The sequence below is a fragment of the Equus caballus genome, chromosome 20, assembly GCF_041296265.1.
Source record: "Equus caballus isolate H_3958 breed thoroughbred chromosome 20, TB-T2T, whole genome shotgun sequence".
Classification (NCBI taxonomy): Eukaryota; Metazoa; Chordata; class Mammalia; order Perissodactyla; family Equidae; genus Equus; species Equus caballus.
In genome coordinates, this window is record NC_091703.1 from 5,092,728 (window position 1) to 5,117,227 (window position 24,500).

The following is a 24,500-nucleotide window of genomic DNA, read 5'->3' on the forward strand; positions in this document are numbered from 1 at the left end:
CCACCCTGACCTGTTTTCCCCATTTCCCTGGTGGCTTCTCTTCAACTCATCAACTTCCAAACATTGGAGGCCCTCAGGGTCATTCCTCAGACCTCTTTTCCTCTCTGTCTTCATTCCCTCCCTTGATGATCTTGCCTCATAACTTTAGATACCATCCACATGTTGATGACTTCCTAATTTGTATTTCTAACCTGGACTTCTTCCTTGAACTGCAAACTCATATATCCACCTACCCACCTGACATCTCCAACTGGATGTTTAAAAGACACCTTAAATTAACATGTTCAAAAAGAACTCCTGACATTTCCATAAACTTGTTGTTCTCACTATTCTTTCCCATGTCAGTATACAGCAACTTCATCCTTCAAGTTATGCTCAGGACAAAAACCTTCCAGTTATCTCATTTCTCACACCTTGTTTCTAACATAATAGTTTACACATTTATTTTTTTTCATTTTTTTACCTCCCCACTAGAATGTAAGCTCCACAAGGGTAGAGGTTTTTGTCTGATTTATTCACAACTGAGTCGTTAGTGCCTAAAACAGGTGCTTTGTATATATTTATTGAATCACTTGTTTCTACCACCAGATACTCTTGTATCTAGTACCTGTTTGGCAAGCCAAGAAATGTTTGTTGAACGAATAGGTACCCCTTTCGTCTTTTAAGTACATGTTTATCTTTTTAAAATAATAACCTTTGTTTTTTAGAGCAGCTTTTGTTGCACAGCAAAACTGAGTGGAAAGAACAGAGTTCCTACACAGTCTGTCCCCTGTCCCAACACACAGCTTTCCCATCATCAACTCCCTACACCAGTGTGGTACATTTGTTACAATCAACCAACCGACACTGATACAACGTTATCAACAAAAGGCCATAGTTTACATTAGGTTTCACTCTCTGTGTTGCACATTTACCGGTTTTGACAAACATATAATGTATCCACATCATAGTATCACACGGAATAGTTTCACTGCCCTACAAATCCCCTTTGCTCCACTTAGTCACCCATCCCTGCAACCCTGACAACCACTGACTTTTTTCACTGTCTTCAAAATTTTACCTTCTCCAGAATGGCAGATAGTTGGAATCATGCATTATATGGTTTTTTTCAAATTGGCTTCTTTCACTTAGAAATAAGCATTTAAATCTCCTCCACGTCTTTTTGTGGCTTCACAGCTCACTTTTTAGTGCTGAATGATACTCCATTGTCTGGACAGATCACAGTGTTTTTGTCCATTCACCTACTGAAAGACACCTTGGCTGCCTTCAAAGTTTGGCAATTACGAATAAAGGTGCTATAAACATTCATTTGCAGGTTTTTGTGTGGACATAAGCTTTCGACTCACTTGGGTAAATACCAAGGCATCTGACTGCTGGATCGATAGTAAGACCATTTTTAGCTTTTTAAGAAACTGCCAAACATTCTTCCAAAGTACTGTACCATTTTACATTCATGCCAACAATGAATGAGAATTCCTATTGTTCCACATCTTCACCAACATCTGGTGTTGTCAGTGTTTCAGATTTTAGCCATTCTAATAGGCATGTAGTGGTATCTCAGTGTTTTTCAAATTTGCAATTCCCTAATGACCTATGATGTTGAGCAGCTTTTCACATGCTTGCCATCTGTATCATGAGGCGTCTGTTCAGATCTTTTGCCCACTTTCTAATTGGGTCATTCATTTTCTTATTGTTGAGTTTTAAGAGTTCTTAACTGTATTTTGGGTAACAGTCCTTTATCAGATACGTCTTTTGCAAATATTTACTCCCAGTTTGTGGCTTCTCATTTTCTTGATGTATACATCTTTTTACACTATGCAACCATGCTGAGCATATAATTTGCTTTCAATATAACACTACAGCAAGCATTTCCCATTTTGCCTGAGACTGCCCAATCACCATTTGAAGGGGCTGCAAAGTAAATACCACATCTCTTCCTCCGCAGCCCCGCAGACTAGATGTTATTATCCCCACTTTACAGGTGAACGGAGGTGAGAACGGTAATTTGCCTGAGGTTCCAGCGGGGTCCACAGCGAGCTCGCATTCCCCTGGGTAATTCACCCAGCGTGTTCCCCGGGGCCAAGCTGCCTCTCCCCCCGCGGAGGTTCCTACGACCAGGTGACATTTCCTCTTTTCTTCGGGCCTCCCACTTCGCTTTAAACCAAGGTGAAGCCGCGATCCCTAGGCTGACAGATCACTGGGTTTCTAAAACGGGGTCCCAGGCCCGGCTGGCGGGGGCGGGCGCTCGCGCGGTCCTTCTCCTCCTCCTTCTCCTCCTCCCGGGCAGGGCAGGGGCGGGGCGAGCAGTCCACGCCCTCCCGCCGGCCGGGCTCAGTAGCTCGGGGAGAAACGGCGCGGGCCGGACGCGGGCTCCCGACGCGGCGGTCCCTGTGGGCCCACCCCCCGAGGCGCGCCGACGCGACGACCCCGGAGGGAGCGAGCGCGGGCTGCGGCTGGACGCGCCGGACGCAGGCCACGGAGCCACGCGCGGTGAACGCAGCCGGACGGCCACTCTGCGGCCCGGTCTCCCGAGCCCGCGAGCTCCGGCTCCAGGGACCCCCTCTCCGGCTCGGGCGTGCTGCCGCGGCGGCGGGACCCGCCCTGCCCCTGCCGCCGCCGCTTCTCGGCTCGCGGGGCCTGAGGAAGTTCGCCTCGGAAACGAAAGTAAGTCGCGCTCGGGTGCGTCTGCGCGGCGGCGGCGGCCGCGGCGGCCGGGTCCGCCGTTCCGCCTTCCGGGCGGGGCGGGGCTTCCTGGCGCGGCGTGCGGGCGGTGGAGGGCCGTGGCGCGCCCGGAAGTCGGGCGGGGAGCGCTCCGGCTGTGCTCCCGGAAGTCGGGCTGTCAGTGGCCCGTGCGGTGGTGGGCGGCGCCCAGGGCGCTCCCGGTAGTCGGCTGGGGGTGGCCCCGGCCTTCCGGGGAGTCGGGCCCGGGGCAGCTGGCTGTCCCAGCCCCGGCCTGGCTGCTTCTCTGAGGTTTAGGTGTAAATCCGTACAATGGCAGACGCCTGCCCTCGCTCCACGATAACGGTGTGAGTTTGGAACCTCGTTTTGGTGGTGGTGTTTTGGTAGAGATGGTGGGCAGTGTCGTTGAGATGCAGTAGTGGATGCTCCTGCCGTAATAGCGTTGGGTATCTACAGAGAGATATCTTCTCTTGGCTGGGACTTCTTACCAGCCCTTTGAAAGGCCCTTTTACTGCTGCACTTGGGGCCGCAGCGGGTTGCAAAGACAATCAAAAGCTTTTCCGCATAATCCTGGACGTGGGCTGGCAAATGGGAAAGAAGGGCCAACAGCCACAGCGACAAAAGGGATGAACGTCGTAAGTATAGGCGGCTTCTCCGGTGGTTAGTGGCATTTGCTTTTATGAAGTGCTGCAGATTCTCTTCAGGGTTATGAAGAAGATAAGCTACATCCTCCTCCTAAGCATTTGACAAAACCCCACAAAGAGTCGCAGGGGTTCTTCGTTTCTTTGTGTCTTCCTGATCATTTGGCCCTTTGCGCAGAGCTCGTGTTTATCTTGGACAGAGTCTGAGGCTGTTTGACTTGCAAAAGTCCTTTGGTCTTTAGACCACTTTTAATTCTTCACTGATTTACACTGGAGGAAATCAAGGCACAGAGTGAACCTTGGAATGTAGAGTGATTTCATCTCCATTTTGTAACCACCAGGTAGGTAGAAGAGTAGAGAGGAAATTGTGGTCAATGAGAAATGTGGAAACCTGCAGCTCATCTAAACACAAAAAGGAAAGATTAAGCTTACTTAAAATAAAATTTGGGGTGTATCATCATTAGTATTACTGGTAAAACAGCAATAATGATTAACTATAATTTTCATTTTCCTTTCTGCACTATATTGAGCACCAGCGATATGTTGTACTTTCAGGATTGTGAATATTAATGAGAATTAATAAAAATTCCCAAAATATCAACTTCCAAAGTGGCAAACTATTATGTAGTGCTTATTAATCCATAACATTAATACCACCAATGTAATCTGAAAATTTGGAAAAAATAGCATGATGTGCATTGGATATTGTACTCTGGCAAAAATGATTGTTTTAACCTGTAGAATATTGATTTTGAACAGTATATTTGAGTATGTTTTAAAAATTTAGTCTGTACGTTCCCTGTGTTTCTGACCATAGCATACTCATTTAATGTAGGCAAGCAAGGCTGTAAGATTAGGTCTTTGCATCTGATTTTAACCCAGACATTTATTGTTTGCTAACTAGAGAAGTAGCACGTGTTAGTGAATTGATAGTGGAAGTCTGAGTGAAGAGGCAAGGGTTCGATTCCAGATCTACCACTTCAGGTGAATCATTTAAATTCTAATTTTTTTTTCTTTATTTGTAAATTGGAATGATGAAAATAAAACTTACCTCTCGGAGTCATCCTGGGCTAATGTACATGATAGTGCATGGTTAAACGCTTTGAGTCTTGTCTCTTGCTCATCATTTGGCTCTTGCTTGCTCAGACCTCTTATTTATCTGGGGCAAAGCATCAAGCTGTTTTAATCAGAGATTCTTAGAGAAGTCTGTGTTGGATACCTGAGTAAAATGAGAATTCTATTAGCAGGTAAGACAGTGATAGGTAGGCAACCAACATTTTCTGTCAGACTCATTATGTGTGGTCATCATTAGAAAATTGAAAAAATAGTCCTCTACCGCTGAAAGGTAAATATGGATACCTTTTAAAAAACGTTTCTATTGAAGTATAACACAGAGAAAAGTGCGCAGATCATAGCTGTCCAGCTCTATGACGTATCACAAAGTGAACATTATCCAGGTGAAGAAATAGACCCGTTGCCGCCACTCCTGAAACCTCCTGTGCCTCCTCTCGTTCCCCACCTCCAGCCACTGTCCTGGCTGTTAGTATCAGAAGTTCATTCTGTCCAGTTTTTTGGTATTAATTATTATTTGTTTCTATTTTTCCTCAGTTTTATTGAGGTATAATTGATAAAATTGAATGTAGATATAAATATTTTGATATATAGACTTACCTACCTTAGAAAGTAATATGTGAATTTTTTGGGAATTTTCAGTTAATTTCAGTGGAAAAATTTGCTTCTCTGAGTCCCTGAATTAATACCCACTTATGCAAAAACGTTAAGAAATCCATTAAAAGGGATACAATTACATTTTTAGTTGAAATTAGTTATCATAATATGATATAAAAGGCAAGTGTGCCTTCGTTAATTACTCATTAAAACATGGCTTTGTGGTGTGCTCATCTGCCTGCCTTTGTTCAGTGTGTTACTGACTCTTGGGTGTCTAAACCTCTCACAAGGCCTTCCTATTTAGTGCTTATGAAGTTGAATTGTTGATTGGTAAAAAGTGGGAAAAAACAGTAAAAACAAAAGAAATCATTGGAAACCATGCAAAAGATGCATAAGATTAAGATCAGAGTAAACCAGGAAACTGCATGACTGTAAGGAGAACTGACTTGGGTCAGGAACCAGCCTCACAAGGTGCTGTGGAGCCGCCTGGAGGCCCCTTCCCCGGGCGCCGTCATGCTTGCTGGAGGCACTGCACATCCTGGCCGGTCTTGGCAGATTTGAGAAGACAAGGCCTGGGCTGAAGGAGAGATGCCAAATGGAACTCCTCCTCAAGCTTTTGAAATCCTATACCCAAGTGGACAGGCAGAGTTATAATTTCTTCCTGTTTCTTCACTCTGTGAGCATTTTTTTATGTTATTAAACATTCATATTCAGCATTTTTAAAAACTGATAGATATATTTCAGAGTATGAATGAGCAATAACTTATTCTCTCCTCTATATTTGTAAATTGTTTTATATGCTTTTGCTGTTATATGTGATGTTACTAGGAACATCCTTGTACATAATCTTTATCAGCATCTTAGATTTGATTCCTAAGAATAAAGAACTATTCGTGAAGGGATTATTCTGTTTAAAAAATAATTTTTATTATAAATGTAATTCACATTTATTGTAGAAAATTTAGAAAATGTAATAAAAGTGTAAAGAAGAAAGTAAAAATCACTCTATCATCCAGATATAATCCTTACTAACATTTTGGTGTCTTTCATTATGTCTGTTTCTCTGTACATACATCTATATGTATACCTAGCCAACTGTCTGTGTGTGTGTGTGTGTGTGTGTGTGTGTGTGTGTGTATATATGTATCTTATTTTTACAGACTATGATTTTGAATGGCTATATAATATTCCATCTTATGAATGTCCTGTAATTCATTTAACTATATCCTTTATTTTTGGACAATTAAATAGTCCTTTTTGAAAATTTGTTATTTTTAAGATTTTACTTTTCCTTTTTTCTCCGCAAAGCCCCCTGGTACATAGTTGTATATTTTTAGTTGTGGTTCCTTCTAGTTGTGGCACGTGGGACACCGCCTCAGCATGGCTTGATGAGTGGTGCCATGTCCGCACCCAGGATCTGAACCGGCACAACCCTGGGCCGCTGAAGCAAAGTGTGTGAACTTAACCACTTGGCCACAGGGCCGGCCCCTAAATAGTCCTTTTTTAAAAATATATATCTGTTTAATGCTCAACCACCGTATGTCAGTTTCTCTTCTATGCACTGTAGACAGTGTGCAAGATAGTTTTCTGCCTTCTGTGAGCATAATTAGAAATAATTCTCAAATTATAGCTGTCTTCCCTGTTTCAGGGGAGAAGTACAGGGTGCTGTGAAAATGTCTAATGGGAAGACTTAGGATGGAAGACTGAAGAAATGACTTCTTGCTGAGCCCTGGAAGGTGAGCGGCATCTAGCCAGGAGAAGAATGTGCCCTAAGAGGGTTGCCAGGAAGAGTGGGACGTATTACTCTGTCTCCCTCCGTCCTCCTGTTCCCACAGGGATTGGTCAGTAGACAGTTGCAGAGCAGAGTGACCCCAGCTATGCATTGGCATTCTCAAAGCCCGGTGAAACGGGGTAAATGTGGGCAGCTGGGCCAACCGTAGCAAGAATCAAAAAGCAGGAAATAAATGTGTTTTTCACATACTTTTTTCTCATATAATACTTACCAGTCCAGTGAAGCAGTCATTATTATTTCCTTTTGCAAATGAGGTAATTGAGGCTTATGTAAGTTGCCCATGTCACAGGGCTAATAAATTGCAGAGCTGGAGTTCATGCTCACATGAGAAAGGCCTGTGCTTTTCCCACCATTATTATGGCTTCCACTACCTCACCTTCAGTGTCTGCCTCACCCCTCTCTCCTCAGTCTTTATGCCCTTTATCTGGGCAGCTCCCCTCACCTCCTCTGTCTGCCCCACAGACATGCTGCTTTCTAGAGGGTACTTCCTCTTGTTTGGCAATGTCTCGTATCACAGGAAGATGGTCCATAATATTGTCTACACTGCTGATATGTGAGTTTTGTCGGAGTGCCAGGTGCTCACAGTCTTTGTACAAGGTGTAGAAGGTTGGTTACCTGAGCCAGACTGCAGCAGGCCGCTGCACGAGATTGCTGTCAGCCTAGGCATTTGCAGAAACCCCTCCAGGTACTTTTTTTAACCCCCCCCCAACCTTTTATTATGAACAGTTTCAAAGTGCAAATTAAAAAGATTTTACACCCACAGCTAACATCATAGTGGTGAAAAGCTAAAGCTTTCCCTCTAAGATCAGGAACAAGACAAGGATGCGCACTCCGGCCACTTTTATTCAAGGTAGTATTAAAAATCCTAGCCAGAGCACTTAGGCAAGAAAAAGAAATAAAAGGCATCTAAATTGGAAAGGAAGAAGTTAAACTTACTGTTTGCATAAGATATGATATTATATGTAGAAAACCCTAAAGACTTCATCAAAGGACTATTAGAACTAATAAACCAATTCAGTAACATTACAAGATACAAAATCAATACACAAAAATCTCTTGCATTCCTGTACACTAATAACGAACTATCATAAAGAGGAATTAAGAAAACAATCCCATTTGCAATTGTGTTGAAAAGAATAAAATACCTAGAAATAAATCTAACTAAGGTGAAAGACCTTTATACTGAGAACTACACGATATTAAGGAAAGAAATTGAAGACAACGCAAATAAATGGAAAGATATTTTGTGCTCACAGATTGGAAAAATTAATATTGTTAAAATGTCCATACTAGCCAAAGCAATCAACAGATTCAAAGCAATCCCCATACAAATTGCAATGGCATTTTTCACAGAAATAGAACAAATGGTGCTAAAATTTGTGTGGAACCACAAAAGACCCCGAACCACCATAGCAATCTTGAGAAAGATGAACAAAGCTCAAGGCATCACGCTCCCTGGTTTCAAACTCTGTTACAAAGCTATGGCAATTAAAACAGTATGATATTGGCATAAAAACAGATCAGTGGAACAGAATAGAGAGCCCAGAAATAAAGCCATACATATATGGCCAATTAATTTATGACAAAAGAGCCAAGAATATGCAATGGGGAAAGGACAGTCTCTTCGATAAAATGGTAATGGGAAAATTGGATAGTCACGTGCAAAAGAATGAAACTGGACCCCTATCTTACACCGTACACAAAAATTACTCAAAATGAGTTAGAGTTGAACATAAGACCTGAAAACCATAAAACTCCTAGAAAGAAACAGGCGGTAAACTTGACATAGATCTTGCCTATGATTTTTTGAATCTGACACCAAAAGTAAAAGCAAGAAAAGCAAAAATAAGTGGGACTATGTCAAACCAAAAATCTTCTGCACAGCAAAGGAAATCATCAGCGAAATAAAAAGGCAACCTATTGAATGGGAGAAAATATTTGCAAATCATATATCTGATAGGGGATTAATATCCAAAATAGATAAAGAACCCATACAGAGGCTGGCCCCATGGCCGAGTGGTTAAGTTTGCACACTCCACTTCAGCTGCCCAGGGTTTCTCCAGGTCAGATCCTGGGCGCGGACATGGCACTGCTCATCAAGCCATGATGAGGTGGTGGCCCAGATGGCAGAGCCAGAAGGGCCTGCAACTAGAAAATCCAACTGTGTACCGGGGGGCTTTGGGGAGAAGAAAAAGAAGAAGATTGGCAACAGATGTTAGCTTAGGTGTCAATCCTTAAAAAAAGAATCATACAACGCAACATCAAAAAAACGGATGCTCAGATTAAAAAATAGGCAGAAGATCTGAGTAGACATTTTTCCAAAGAAGACATACAGATGGACAGCAGGTACGTGAAAAGGTGCTCAACATCACTAATTGTCAGGGAAATTCAAATCAACACCACAATGAGATATCACCTCATACCTGTCAGAATGGCTGTTATCAAAAAGACAAGAAATAATGAGTGTTGGGGAGGATGTGGAGAAAAGGGGACCCTTGTGCACTGTTGGTGTGACCAAATTGTTGCAGCCACTATGGAAAACAGTATGCAGGTTCCTCAAAAAATTAAAGATAGAACTACCATATGATGCAGCAATGCCACTTCTGGATATTTATCTGAAGAAAATTAAAACACTAGCTGGAAAAGATATATGCACCCCATGTTCACTGCAGCACTATTTGTAGTAGCCAAGATATGGAGACAACCTAAGTGTCCATCGGTGGATGAATGAATAAAGAAAATGTGGTATATATACACCATAGAGTATTATTCAGCTGTAAAACAGAATGAAATCTTGGCATTTGTGACAACCAGGATGGACCTCGAGGGCATTGTGCTAAGTGAAATAAGTCAGAGAGAGAAAGACAAATACTGTATGATCTCTCTTATATGTGGAAAGAAAGAAACAAACAAAGAAACAAGCTCAGATACAGAGAACAGAAGACTAATGGTGGTTGCCAGCAGTGGGGTTGGGGGGAGTGCGTCAAAAGGTAAAAAAAATTTAAAAATCAAGAGCTACAAAATGTGATGTGGTATCCTGGATTGGATCCTGTAATAGAAAAATGACGTTAGTAGAAAAACTAGTGAAATCAAAATAAACTAGGGAGTTTACTTATTAGTAATGTACCAATGTTGGTTTCTTAGTTTTGACAAATGTACTATTAGGAGAAACTGGGTGAGGGGTAGAGGGGAAAATAAATAAAAATGTAGAAACAAAATTTAAAATAAAAATAAAAGATTTTCCAGTGAACTGTCATATATCCACCGTCTGTATTATTTTATACTGCTTGCTTTATCATATAACTGTCCATCTGCTTATCCCTCTCTCTCTCCACCAGTCTGTCTGCAAAGAAAACTGCAGATATCAGTATGCTTCCCCCTAAATATTTCAGCATGCATACTGCTAACTAGAGTTCAATACGTTTACGGATTTTTCTTTTGATGTGAAATTAACCTGCAATTCTTAAGAGTACATTTGCTGAATATTGGCAAATGCTTCTGCCTGTGTAACCCTGACCTCCACTGAGATGCCAGAGCATCACCATCACTGCAGAAAGTTCCCTCAGGCCCCATCCCACTCAGTTGTCACCTTGTCCCTGGGCAACAACTGTTTCTTTTCCAACATAGATTGGTTTGTCTGTTCCAGAACTTCACATCAATGGAGTGAGACAGAGTGTATTCTTTTGTATAAGGCTTCTTTTACTCAGCATGATGTTTTTGCAGCTCACTCACGTTGTCATGTCGCTTTTTATTGCTGAGTAGTATTCCATTGTATGACTATACCACAGTTTTCTTTTCTCATTCTCCTATTGCTGGATAACTGTTTCCAGTTTGGGACTATCATGAATAAAGCTGCTATGAACAGTGCTCAAGTCTTTGGGATATATATTTTCATTTCTCTTGGGATTGGAATTGCTTAGTCATAGTGTAGATGTGTGTGTAGTTTTATAAGAAACTGCCAGACCTTTCACATAGTGGTTGTACCATTTTATACTCCCACCAACAGTGTATGAGAATTCCAGTTGCTTCATATCTTTGCCAGTGTTTGATGGTATCAGCCTTTTTAATTTTGGATATTCTGGTGGGTGTGTAGTGCTATCTCCTTGTGGTCCACCTTGGATTTTTATTCTTCATTTCAGTTTGGGGAAAATGAATGAATGCAAGAAAAGAAGGGAAGAAGGATGAGGCAAATAGTTCTGTTTTGTGATTGTGTACATTGTATACTTCATAGTACTAATACACACATTCTCCAAATTCTCATCCTTTTTGTATCTTCCTATTCTTTTTGCATAGTGCATTATTAAGTTTTTCCAGTTCCTTCTTTTGTTCATAATTATTTTAAACCTGTTATTTTTTAAGAATATTCAGTTATTTAATTCCCTGAAGTTCTTTGGTGCCTAATGCTGCTTTTTGTTGTATTTGCTGGATCTGGCTCATGGTGAACTTTTTCTTTTGTGTTAATATAATTTTGGAAAGGGAGCTCATGTTAAGAGGCTCCATTTGCGAGAATCTTGTCTGGTCTGGCTTGAAGGTATTTTGTTTACTTTAGCCTTACAACACAGGGATGTCATCAGCCTGTGACCACTTTCTATATAAAAGTTATCAGCTTAGGGGATCCTGGCCCTAAGAGGAGTGTAAATTCAAAACCCAAATCTATTTGAAGACAGGCGCAAGCTGATGAAGTCACATGAAAACTTCTTTTTATACCTCGTGCCCAGTCTAAGACAAACAAGTTCCTTTGCTAGTGGACTGCTTTTTTTCTAGTCCATCCTTTCATTGAAGGGTAGCACGCTGAGGAGTGCCATGTTAAGGGGGGAGTCTTTGTGCCAACCCTCTTTTCTTGCATGCCCTGACCTCAACTCCTGTCCTTGGCTGGGTTTTAAACCCTGACCTTTGGATGTCAAGGTTGGCAGTGCCCCACAGGGCCACTGTCTTAATCAGTTTGGCTGCTCTAACAAGTTAAATAGACTGAGTGGCTTAAACATTGGACATTTATTTCTCATAATCTGGAGACTGGAAGTCCAGGATCAGGGTGCCAGCAGATCCAGTGTCTGTTGAGAGCCCGCTTCCTGGTTTGCAGATGGCCATTCTCTCGTTGTATCCTCAGATAGTGGAAAGAGAGAGAGAAAGCAAGTTCTCTCATGTCTTTTATAACTAATCTCATTTCCCAGGCCTCTACCTTCATTACCTAATTACCTCCAAAAGGCCCCACCTCCTAATATCACATTGGAGTTAGAGCTTCCACCTATGAATTTTGGGGTGGACACAAACATTCAGTCCATAGCAGCCACCATGTGGGCCAGTGCCGTTTGTTTCAGTCTCTGGAGTTATTTTCCTTTGTACTGAGCCTAGGTATGTGTTTGAATGGATGTTTGCATTATGTTGTCCGACATATCCAGTCATGGGCCATACAACAACGTTTTGGTCAACGATGGACTGCATATACAACAGTGGTCCCAGAAGATTAGTCCCACATAGCCCAGGTGTGTAGTAGGCTGTACCATCTAGGTTTGTGGAAGTGCACTCTGTGATGTTCACACGACGCTGCCTAATGACGCGTTTCTCAGAACATATCGTTGGGTGACGCATGACTGTATAGGTCATTTGTAGCAAGAGAGTTTTTAAAATTTTCTTGTTGTTAATGTTGCCAGAAATGAAAGTTTAAGGAATAAAAGTTGTGGTGTTCTGTGATTCTTGGAAATATGAAAAACAGTTCATCTTACAGACTGTAAATCTATCCTCAAAAAATAAAGGCGCGCTAAGCTTGTGGTGAAACTTTCCATAAGTTTTTGAATGATGACCTTTTTTGCACTGAGATGTCCTCTTCTTTTCTTTACAGGGCACAGCTCCGAGGGAAAAGAAAAAGTGGTGCATTTTTGGGCATTCTGAGTATTCAGAAGGAAACCAATCATGTCCTTGGATGACATTAAGATGAAATCTACCGACTTCCTGGAGCAGGAGTATCTAGACAGCGGGGGCTTCGGAAAGGTGTCCTTGTGTTTGAACAGATCCCACGAACTCGTAATACTGAAAAAGGTCTACACAGGGCCCAAGCGCACCGAGTGAGTGGGGAGCAGAGGTGGGTGGAGCACATGATGGGTTGGCCGTGGGAAGCATTATCGCAGAGGTGTAGGCCGGGGCCACGGGTGAGAGCGCAGGCTTTAGGAGGAGACGGACCGTGGTGTAAGGGTCAGCACACAGGCTTCATGTCAAATAACCCTGCATGGTGGTTATTATGATCCCTACATCACTGATGAGGATTCTGAGGCTGGTTAGTGAAGAGCTCACAGCTGGTAAATAATGGGAGAGAAATGAAGGGAAAGAACTAGAGAAAGAGAAGGAGATAAAGGGTGATAAGGGAGGCAATGAAAAGAAAATGAGAGGGATCAATGAAGATAGACTTGTTTACTTTCTTTACATTTTTGGTGAGGACCAGCCCTAAGTATGGAAAAAAAAAAAAGGGTAGTTCATTAATTAGAAGCTCTGGGAACCCTCTCTTCAAAGCAATTGGTGGAGTTGTTTTACTTCTCTCTCTTCTTGCCAGAGTGGTTGCAGAGAGAGGCGGCAGTTTTTGATATACTGTCCAACACAATCCTTTTGTCAGGCTGTGTTTCATTGCTGTTGTTCATTTACTTTTCTTTCATTCGTTCATCGATTGAACATTTCTTGAACACTCCCTTCCAGTCACTGGGAAGGAGGACTATAAAGATCAACGAGAAACTGCTCTGCCTTCTATAGCTTGTGGTCCATGCCTAGAAGAGATGAGTACATGCACAAGTAATGACAGAAGCATGTGCGATGTGATGTGTCAAGGTGTGTCGTGCGTATTTTGGGGGCACAAAGCTAAAAGGGGCTAACACCGCCCGTCTTAATAGCACCTGTCCCTCCCCAGGTATGACGAGTCCCTCCTCGAGGAGGGCAGGATGATGCACAGGCTGAGACACGATCGGGTGGTGAAGCTCCTGGGCATCATCATAGAAGAAGGCAACTACGCGCTCGTGATGGAGTACATGACGAAGGGCAACCTGATGCGTGTGCTGAAAGCTGAGGTAGAGAGGGCTTTGCTGTGCACCCTCCAGGCCCAGCAACTTGGGTGCTGGTTGTCTGTGTCGTTATTATCGTGGTATTCTTTTGTAGCTTGTTGGTATAAAATAATCCCTTTGTGAATTACTGTATATTTTGGATTTTCTGAAGTCAATCCCTCATTAAATCTTCCTTGACTTTTCTCTGCCCAGAAAGTGGTCTCACCTCCTCTCAATCCCTGCAGACAATTGTCTGTATCCCTCAGTTGGAGGGTCCCCTCTATGTCTTAGTATTGTAGTTGGCTTTTGTCAGCCACTCTGAGATCCACGAGATGGGCACTGTCTTCATAGAGCACATGGTCTGACCTGGGGTGTATCCGTAATGGATAACAATTAAATATTGATTGATTGATAGAAGGATGTACACTATAAGTGACTGTATGAGAAGATGGAATGTTAAAGATTGTACTTTGATATCGTTTAAGAAATTTATAGGTTAAGTATAGAATGTTAGAAGCAACAACACTGGATAGGTAAGACAGGAAAATAAAAATTGTTTACCAAAACCAAATAACTTTAAAGCATTTTTTAAAAGTTTATGTACCTATTAAGAGCAAGGCCTTGTGCTGGTTGCTCAGGGAGCAATAGTAAATATGACCCAGACAAGTCAAGGGGGCCAGATAAGTAAGGGAACGGTGTGGTGTAATGGTGTTTGATAGACATCCTCACGGTGTGCTGTGGGGACACAGAGGAGAGGCACTCACTCCAGCGTGGGATAGATAGGAAGGGATTCCAGAAGGAGGATGCTTGAGCCAAAGTGTGAAAGGCGAGTAGAGGTTTCGAAGCAGAGAATTATGAAATCAATGTTCCATGCAGAGAGATTGGCCGGTGCAAAGGAACGAGAGTATGCCAAATTTTAGAAACGGCAAGTAACTGGATTTAGCCAAAGCACAGACTGTGTGTGGGATTGGAGGGATATGACTGCCTTTATGGCAAATATTCCCCCTTTCCCCTTCTTCTCCTCAACCCAACTGCCTGAAGCTATGTCACTTCTTTTAAATCACAGACATCTCTCACAAGTACCTATGGGAAGGATAAAAGATGATCATTTATACACGTTGAATTGTAATTTGATCAGATTGCTCTTCTCCCCAAAACTAGATAAGATCAGCTGCATGAAGTAGGTAGGTATTTTGATTGGGAGGTGGTTATTTGGGACAAGAGGCATTCTGTGGGATCAGCCAAAGATGAGTGCACCAGTTGGGGCTCAGGAAAAAAGTCAGGAGGATGTAACAGAGAGAAGCAGAGAGAGGGATGAGAAGGGAATCCACTTTGCTTGATCAGAATTTTTTCCTAAGTCCAAAGGTATACCAAGGAAGAAGGGAAAGTTTTTTCTGCTATTTTTTGTACTATGGTAATCAGGCTATTAATACTGTAGTTCAGCTCCATTATGAGTTAAATATGGTTGAAGGGTTGACTTGGAAATCTAACTTCTGTCATTTAAATTTTTTTTCTGTTTTCAAACGATTAGCGTACATATAAATTTTTAGGAAACAGCCTGTTTGTAAACTAGGGACTACAGACACACACACATATACACACATATACACATATACACACATACACAGAAACAGCGAGAGAGGGAGAGTTTGTTGCTGGTTTTTCAATGTTAAGCAAAAGTATTGTTTAACCACTATACTAAAAACTGATATCATCTATATTAACATTGATGTTCACATAACTAGAATACAGTTGTAAGAGTGAACTGACACTCTACAAAAACCTGAAATATCTGATACTAAATCACCAAACAGATATGAAATTCACTCCAGCATTGTTTTAACACCATGTTATCTCATAGATTAATTCTTGCATATTTGTAATCAGTGTGAACACATTCCCTTATATTCTTTTTTCTCTTAGTTATTTCATACACACATTTCCATGAATATTATTCACATATTTAATATAGTAGCATGTCATATTAGTATACCATAGAGCATATTTGTGTTTTTTTGGATATTTATTTATCCATTCATTCAACAAACATTCCAGGCACCACGCTAGGTAGTAAGGATACATCCTAAATAATAATAATAACTATAGGGTTTTCTCAAGGAGCTTAATTTTATAGCATTTTTATATATTACAATATTGGTGTAGAAGTTTTATTTTTACTCTGACAAAACACAGCAGTAATACTCTTAGCACCTGGGATGAAATCTTTCTTAAAGAAAGGAGCCTTGTTTTACAGTGACTGCAGCATTGGAAGCAAACCCAGTGACGGTTTCCCCATTACTCTCTTGGATGAAACAGTTGCTTTGGCCTGGTTGATTGCCTTTTCATTTCATAGACCTCATATCACTTGTTTTAGATCAGTATCCCCCTTTCTGTGAAAGGAAGGATAATTATGGAGACCATTGAAGGAATGTGCTACTTACATGGTGAAGGTGTAATACACAAGGACCTCAAGCCTGAGAACATCCTCGTGGACGGCGATTTTCACATTAAGGTAAAACCACAGTCTAAAGATTCATCGAAAATTGGGGCAATTTTCGTTTTAATTCTCCACTGTACATCATTTTTGGACATGGTAGCTGGTCAGGAAGACATTCCTCATCTTATAACTGGTGGTGGTGCTGCTGAAAAGCTCTATCAGGGATTGAAAAGAAAGGTACAGACTTGATAGAGTTTATATTTTTTATTTATTCGTTTACTTTCACCTGCATTTTTTTTATCAGTTTCCTTTTGAAAACTCTCTTTTCATTGTGGTAAAGGGAAGAAGGGAAAGAGATTTTTCTTTTGTTCACTCAAGAGCCAGACTTAACTAGGCGGAGCATCATATCCCATTGGCTTTGGCAGCAGGAGTCCAAGCACAAGAATCTGAAAGGGGAAGTGGCGTTGGGGGGAAGAACTGAGGAAGTGCTTACGCAGGCGTCCTCTACAGAAGATTCTGCTTCTAAACTGCATTCTAGTCTTGGGCATTTTTATTTGTCTGTCTTTAAAGGAAGATTCTTTCTTTACATTAATCACTTCTCTCTTATCTTCTGGATTAGAGTCTGTGGATTTTAGATAATAAAATGCCAGAATTCATCCTCAAATGCTTGGATTCCTAGAGGCAAAAGTGAAACTGTCAGCTTTGGTTTCTTCTTAACTGTATTGTTCTGTAATTTTGCCCTGCCACCTCCCTCTTTGTTCTGTGTCTGACCTTAGTATTTTTCTCTCTGCTTTTTTGTCAGTTTTTCTCCTTCTTCCCATCCTGTCTTCTCTTAGGTTCAGGTTACCAACTCTAAACAAGTAGCACCACAGTCCTTATCCTCAACGTGTCTTTGGAATCCTTGGAAATTCGCATCCATGGGCTTCTGGACACCATTTGGAAAATAGAAGGTGCCGTACCTAGTCATCATCTGCTATACAAATCTGCTGAGAAGAAAATACCGTTTTTTTCCCTGGCTCAGAAATAATTGAGAAACTTATGCAGAGTAAATGAGGAATTAGAATAAACATGTTTTCTTGTTCATGTCAGAAAGGTCTTCCGCTTTTCCTCTCTTCCCCCTTGCCCCCAGCAAATTCCTTGGTTTTATTGCATAAGAGCTGAGATAGGGCTGGCCCAGTAGCATAGAGGTTAAGTTTGCATGCTGTGCTTTGGTGGCCCAGGGTTCGTGGGTTCAGATCCCAGATGTGGACCTACACACCGCTCATTGAGCCGTGCTATGGCGGTGTCCCACAGACAAACTGGAGGAAGATTGGCACAGATGTTAGCTCAGGGCCAATCTTCCTCACAAAAACAAAAACAAAAAACCTGAGATAACAGAATTTCACATGGACATTTTTTAGGGGAGATTTTCCAGATGGCTGGAGAAACACAAAGTTTCCATAAGTCTGTTCAGAAGTAGCTGTTTTAAACCTATCTAGTGCAACCATTTCTAGAAGATTCCCTGTACCTCATGTCTACTGGATAAGCCCAAAATTTAAAGCTAAATCTGATTTGCCTGTAGCCTTCACAGAACAATCCCATTGGTTTGGTCTCTTGTAGATAGCTGATCTTGGCGTTGCTTCCTTTAAGACGTGGAGTAAACTGACTAAGGAGGAACACAATGAGCAGCGGAAACTGAACAGTACCTCTAAGAAAAATGGTGGCACCCTCTGCTACATGGCCCCTGAGCATCTGAACGACGTCAACGCAAAGCCCTCAGAGAAGTCAGATGTGTATAGCTTTGCCATAGTGCTTTGGGCAATATTTGCAAATAAAGAGCCATATGAAAGTAAGACATTTGTAGAGGGGTGAGATTTGGGTATTAATCAAAATCGTTAAATGAAATAATGGTCTTCAATGAAATCGGTTAAGAGTTGTAGTTGATTGTGCATTTTATGTGTCTTACCTACCAGACTGTAAGTTCCACAAGGGCTGGGAGCACATCTGATTTGCTCACTGCTGTTTCCCCAGCATCTACACAGAGTGCCCGCAGCATAGCAGGTGCTCAGTAAGTTGTTTTGAAGGAATGAGTAATCTCATTTTAGGAATCAAGGATCACAGGACAAGTAGGAGTCATCCTACTTAGATAATGCGTCTAAGCTTGGGAAGTGCTGTAAATTCCAGGATTCTTCCTGGACAGGAAAGCTTGCTTGCTTTTGCTTATTAGGACTTAGCCTCTTATACTACAAGATATACACTTTATACTTACATACATTCACTTATTTTATTCAAGAATTACTTCTTTTTAGTACTTACTGTGGGTACTTTAATTGGAATTGAGAATATAAAGATGAGAAAGACATGGTTCGTGCAGGAGAGCAGATACACAAGTAGTCATTCTTCAGTTTGTTAAGTGCCTAAACTAATGGACATTTTCCTATCCATTCTTCTTAGGTGATTATCTGCTCGTGTGGTTTAATGATCACCTTTTTGTTGATGCCTTTCATCTCTTATCTCTAGCCCTGGCCTGGATATACACATACCTGTTGGTCAGATCTGTTACATGTACAGAGGAACCTCCAAAGTAACATTCTTCCAAACAACTTCATCTTCTAAATGCTCTCCCTGTAGCCCAGTCTGCTTTGCTCCTCTAATATGTTCAGAAAATAGCATCACCATCCATCTACCAAGTAATCTGACCAGAAACCTTAGTCATCCCAGACTCAGCCTTGCCCCTCATCTCCCACATCCAATCAGACATCAAAACCTATGACTTTAAGGTGTATGTATGATTCAACAAGATACGTCTTGAATCCATCCACTTCCCTCTATCCCCATTGGCCTCTATTTGGTTAAAACCCTCTGTATTTCTGCTTTCGGCTCCTCGTGCAGTCCGCCACTCACACTGCAGCCAAACTGCATCCTAAAAGGCAAATATGACCATCTCACTTACCTGTTTAAAACTCTCCCAAGACTCCCTGTGGCCTTCAGGATAAAGTTCAAATTCCTTAGTATGGAATACGAGGCCCATTAAGGTCTGCCTTTTGCTTCTCTCTCTAGCCTTATTCCTCACCTCTCCTTCCGTAGTCAGTATGTACAATTATACGGAACTGCTTCTACCTTCTAGGATGCATCCTGATTTTTGGAACTTCCACTCTATTCATATCTTGCTTCCCTAGCCTGGAATCCTCCTCTCTGAGTCCTCCTTCCCCATTCTTTACCTGGATAACTCCTGCGTATTTTCCTGGACTCAACAAAGCCTTCTCTGACCTAGTGTTACCAGAACCACTTATAATTACTTCTTGAATAGCAATTACCACTCTCTATTTTAAGTCACTCCCATTAAACTGAGCTCCTTAACGGCAAGAGCTATACCATATTTGTCTCTGTATTAAAATCTGGAGAATGCCATTGGCTTTATCCACATAATCCATTTGTTCTAACAGGAGGCAGCTTTGTTGGGAGTTCTGTCTTTCATCTAAATTGTTGTTTGATTGTCTCTGCAATGGAACACACCAACTCCTGGTCACTGTGGCCATTTGCCCCTATCAGATGAGGCAGCTATACTAAAAGCATACCCTAGGCAGAGAGAGATAAGTGGCATTGTCTGAGTTCTGTCATCATGAGAGGAGCAGGACCTGAAAGTCTCAACTTAAACTCCTCTTTGCTTTATAGATGCTATCTGTGAGCAGCAGTTGATAATCTGCATTAAATCTGGGAACAGGCCGAACGTGGAGGACATCATTGAGTACTGCCCAAAGGAGATTATCAGCCTCATGAAGCATTGCTGGGAGGCAAATCCAGAAGTTCGGCCAACATTTGCTGGTAAGAGCATCTTTTACACCTGTGTAGGATATGTCCTACATTGCAATTTTCCCAGTAAGATTTTGCCTGGAACTGCTGTGAGTCTTCAGAAAACAGAGTTCCACTTTACTTATAATTTCAAACTGATTTTCTACATTTCAAACATTTTGTTCAATGAAAAGATCCCATTCCTCCCAAAAGCATGAAGGCATACAAGGCCTTCTTGTTTCGTTTTTTTCATAATTACCTTTTTTTATTGTGTTAAAATAAAGGTAACATAATTTGCCATCTTAACCAATTTTAAGTTTACAGTTTAGTGGCATTATGTACATTCATGTTGCTGTGCAACTGTCACCACCATCCATCTCCAAAATCTTTTCATCTTCACAAACTGAAACTCTGTTCCCATTAAACGACAACTCCCCATTTCTCCCCCAAGCCCTGGCAACCACCATTCTGCTTTCTATCTCTATAAGTCTGACTCCTCTAGGGACCGCATGTAAGAAGAATCATCCAGTATTTCTCCTTTTGTGGCTGGCTTACTTCACTGAGCGTAATGTCTTCAAGCTTTATCCCTCTCGTAGCATGTGTCAGAATTTCTTCCTTTTCATTGCTGAGTGGTATTTCATGATATGTATATCACACATTTTGTTTATCCATTCATCTGTCAATGGACACTTGGATTGCTTCCACCGGCCCTCTTTTTCTTAGCTTCTTTTATTTCTTTTTCTTCCCTTTTGTAGCTGGCATCTTTGGAAATGTATATTGTCATTTGGATTGGACCTGTAGTAGAGGGAGAAAGAAAGGGGCATGACTGTTTGTCACATCCTTGCACCTCTTCCCATCCCCCCGTGTTACCCAAGATCTTGCTAAGAGGCAGAGGAAAGAAGAGAATCAGATTAGGAAGAAATAAATTGTAGGCAGGCACTGTGGAGCCTACAAAGCATGTTCTCTACATATTCCTGCCATGAGAAAAGAGAATTAACGCCCCTCTTACCACAACCACCAAAGGATTAGAGGGTCCTTTGATTTAGTTGCTGGTTTTCTTACTTGCTCAGTCAGACTAAATTTTCTCCTGGCTTATCTTGTTCTCTTCTCTCATGCCTTTTTCGCTTTTTTTTTTTTAAGTTAAAGTTCTTATTTTTGAGATAATTGTACATTTACATGTAATTGTAAAAAATAACACAGGGATGTCCCATGGACCCTTTACCTTGTTTCCCCAAACTAGGCCAAGCTACAGCACAGTATTACAACCAGGATACTGACATTGATATAGTCAGATACAGAACATTTCCATCACCACAAGGGTCCCTCCCAGTTGCCGTTTTCTAGCCACTCCCACTTCCCTCCCGAAATGACTGCCTCCTTCACCTCTGACAACCACTAATCCAGTCTTCATTTCTGTCATTTGTCATTTCAAGAATGTTACATAAACAGCATCATGATAGACCTTTGGGGATTGCCGCTCAGTGTAATTCTCTGGAGATTCACCCGGGTTGTTGTGTGTCTCAGTGGTTCGTTCCTTTTTGTTATTGAGTCATATTCCATGATGTGGAGTTGCCACAGTTTGCATATTCACTCCTTGAAGGAGACAATCTGGTTTGTTTCCAGTTTGGACTAATAGGATAAAGCTACTGTAAATATTCATGTAACAGGTTTTTGTGTATAATATACACAAAAATACAAGTATTTCTCTGGAATAAATACCCAGGAGTAAAATAGGTAGGTCATATGGTAGTTTCATGCATAGTTTTTTGTTTTTAAGAAACTGCCAAACGGTTTTCCAGTGTGGCTGTGCCATTTTATAGTCCCACCAGCAATGTATGAGTGATTCAGTTTTTCTGCATCCTTGCCAGCATTTGATGTTGTTGCTATTTTTTATTTTAGCCATTCTGATAGGTATGTAGTGTGATATCTCCTTGTGGTTTTAATTTGCATTTCTCTAATGGCTAATAATATTGAATATCTTCTCATGTACTTAGTTGCCATCTGTTTATCTTCTTTGGTGGAATGTCACTTTATGTCTTTTGCCCATTTTCCATTTGGATTGCTTGCTTTTTTACTGTTGAATTTTGAGTGTTCTTTATATATTCTATGTACTATTCTTTTGTTAGATGTGTGGTTTGCAAATATTTTCTCCCAATCTGTAGCTTGTTTTTTCATCGTTTTAGCAAAGTCTCTCATGGAGTAAAAGTTTTTCATTTTGATGAAGTCTAGTTTATTAATTTTTCTTTTTATGAATTGTATTTTTGGTGTCAAGTCTAAGAACACTGTCAGGGTTAGATCCCAAAGATTTTCTTTTATGTTCTAAAATTCTTACAGTTTTACATTTAAGTGTATCTTAAGTCCATTTTTTTTTGTAAGAGAGTCATAGAAAATTATTGCTAACAGAAGAACAACTAGCACTATCTTGAATAAGAGCAGCGAGAGCAGACATCTTCACTTGGTTCTCAGTCTTAGGGGAGAGCAGGAAGTGTGATGTTAGCTGTGGGGATTTCATAGATTCTGTCTTCTTGAGGAAGTTCACCATATCTCTTCCTCTTATTTCGGAGTTTTTATCATGAATGTGGATGGTGAATGTTGTCACATGCTTTTTCTGGACTGATTGATAGGATGCTGTGATTTCCCTTCTTTAACCTGTTAATGTGGTAGATTAATTACATCAGTTGATTTTTGAATACTGAGCCAGCCTCATATCCCTGGAATAAAGCCTGTTGGTCATGGTGTATAATTCTTTTTGTATATTGCTGAACTCCATTTGCTAATGTTTCGCTAAGACTTTCATGTATATTCATGAGGATACTTCTCTATAGCTTTCTGCTTTTTGTATTATCTTTGTCTGGTTTTGATGTCAGAGTCAATAATGGCTTCGTAAAATAAATTGAGAAGTTTTCCTTCCTCTTCTATTTTCTAGAAGTGTATAATTAATGTTAATTCTTTAAAAGTTTGGTAGAATTCTCCCATGAAACCATCTTACCCTGAGATTTCTTTTTTGGGAGTTTTTAAATTATGAAGTTCAATTTCCTTAATAGTTATAGGGCTATTCAGATGATCTGTTTTATATCAGAGTAGTTGTGGTAGTTTGTATTTTTTGAGGAAATGGAATATTTCATCTGACTTGTGAAATTATGTGTGTAGAGTTGTTTGTAGTCTCCCTTATTATCCTTTAGATATCTGCAGGGTCTCTAGCAATGCCCTCTATTTCATTCCTGATATTGGGAATTTGTGTCGTCTGTTTTTCTTTGTTGGTTTTATTGATCTTTTCAAAGAACCAGCTTTTTGTTTCATTGATTTCCTCTATTGTTTCTATGTTTTCCATTTCATTTATTCCTGCTCTTATCTTTATTATTTCCTTTCTTCTACTTGCTTTGTGTTTGTTTTGCTTTTATTTTCTAGGTTCTTGAGGTGGGAACTTAGATTATTGATTTTGAAACCTTTTCTCTTTTCTAATGTTTATTGTTTTCATACATTTAATGCCATGAATTTCCCTCTCAGCACTGCTTTAGTTGTGTCCCACAAATTTTGCTATATTGTTTTTATTTTCATTCACTTAAAGCATTTTTTTATTTTTGTTGAGACTTTCTCTTTTATCCATGTATTATTTAGAAGTGTGATGGTTAATTTCCAAGAGTTTGGACATTTTCCTCTTATCTTTGTTACTGATTTATAGCTTGATTTCACTGTAGTCAGAAATCACATTTGTGTGTTTCAATTTTTTCAACTTTGTTGAGGTTTATTTTATGCCCTGAATATTGTGTATCTTGGTATATGTCCTGTGGGCACTTGAAAGGAATGGGTATTCTATGGTTATGGGGTGGATTGTTCTGTAAATTCCAATTAGATCCTGTTAGTTGATGGTATTGTTGAGTTCTTCGGTATCTTCACTGACTTTCTGTCAAGTTGTTCTTTCAGTTGTTGAGGGAGGGGTGTTCAAGTCCCTCAACTACAATTGTGAATTTGTCTATTTCTGCTTTTAGCTCTATCGTCTTTTGCATCTCTGTTGTTTGGTGCATATACATTTAGGATTGCTCTGTCTTGGTGGATCAATCCTTTTATCATTATATAAATGTCCTTTTCTGTCTCTGGTAATCTTTGCTCTGAAGTCTACTTTATTGGGTATTAATATGGTTACCCTGCTTTCCTTTTATTAATGTTTACATGATATATCTTTCCCTTTTTACTTTCAGCTGCCTGTAATCATTATATGTGAAGTGAGTTTTTTGTGACAGCATATAGTTGGGTCACTTTTTTAAATCTGTTCTGCCGATCTCTGTCTTTTGATTGGTGTTTGTAGACTATTTACATTTAATGTAATTATTGATATGTTGGGGATCATATCTGCCATTTTATTTTGTTTTGTGTTTGCTCTTTCTGTTTTTCATTTCTTTGTTTTCTTTTTCCTGCCTTTTTGTGGGTTCTTGAACATTTTTTAGAATTCCAATTTGATTTATCTATTGTATTTTTGTGTATAGTTTTTC

At 40.6% G+C, this 24,500-nt stretch overlaps 1 protein-coding gene across 16 annotated transcripts in view; it reads left to right on the forward strand.

Annotated features, from left to right (window-relative positions):
• Window positions 1-2,301: 2,301 nt before the first annotated feature.
• Window positions 2,302-24,500, forward strand: part of RIPK1 (receptor interacting serine/threonine kinase 1) — a 40,013-nt gene continuing 17,814 nt past the window's right edge. Inside the window, exons 1-7 of one of the 16 annotated variants that reach the window (XM_070244838.1) lie at window positions 2,328-2,664; window positions 6,637-6,724; window positions 12,620-12,842; window positions 13,673-13,829; window positions 16,177-16,314; window positions 17,839-18,067; window positions 19,894-20,043. In XM_070244838.1, coding sequence (XP_070100939.1) covers window positions 12,691-12,842; window positions 13,673-13,829; window positions 16,177-16,314; window positions 17,839-18,067; window positions 19,894-20,043 — 826 coding nt within the window. In that variant the 5' untranslated portion in view covers window positions 2,328-2,664; window positions 6,637-6,724; window positions 12,620-12,690. Of the gene's footprint in view, window positions 2,665-2,780; window positions 3,662-4,224; window positions 4,305-6,636; window positions 6,725-12,619; window positions 12,860-13,672; window positions 13,830-14,868; window positions 14,987-16,176; window positions 16,315-17,838; window positions 18,068-19,893; window positions 20,044-24,500 lie in introns of those variants that run through there. The other 15 variants (XM_070244847.1, XM_070244843.1, XM_070244837.1 and 12 more) reach the window with 15 other exon arrangements.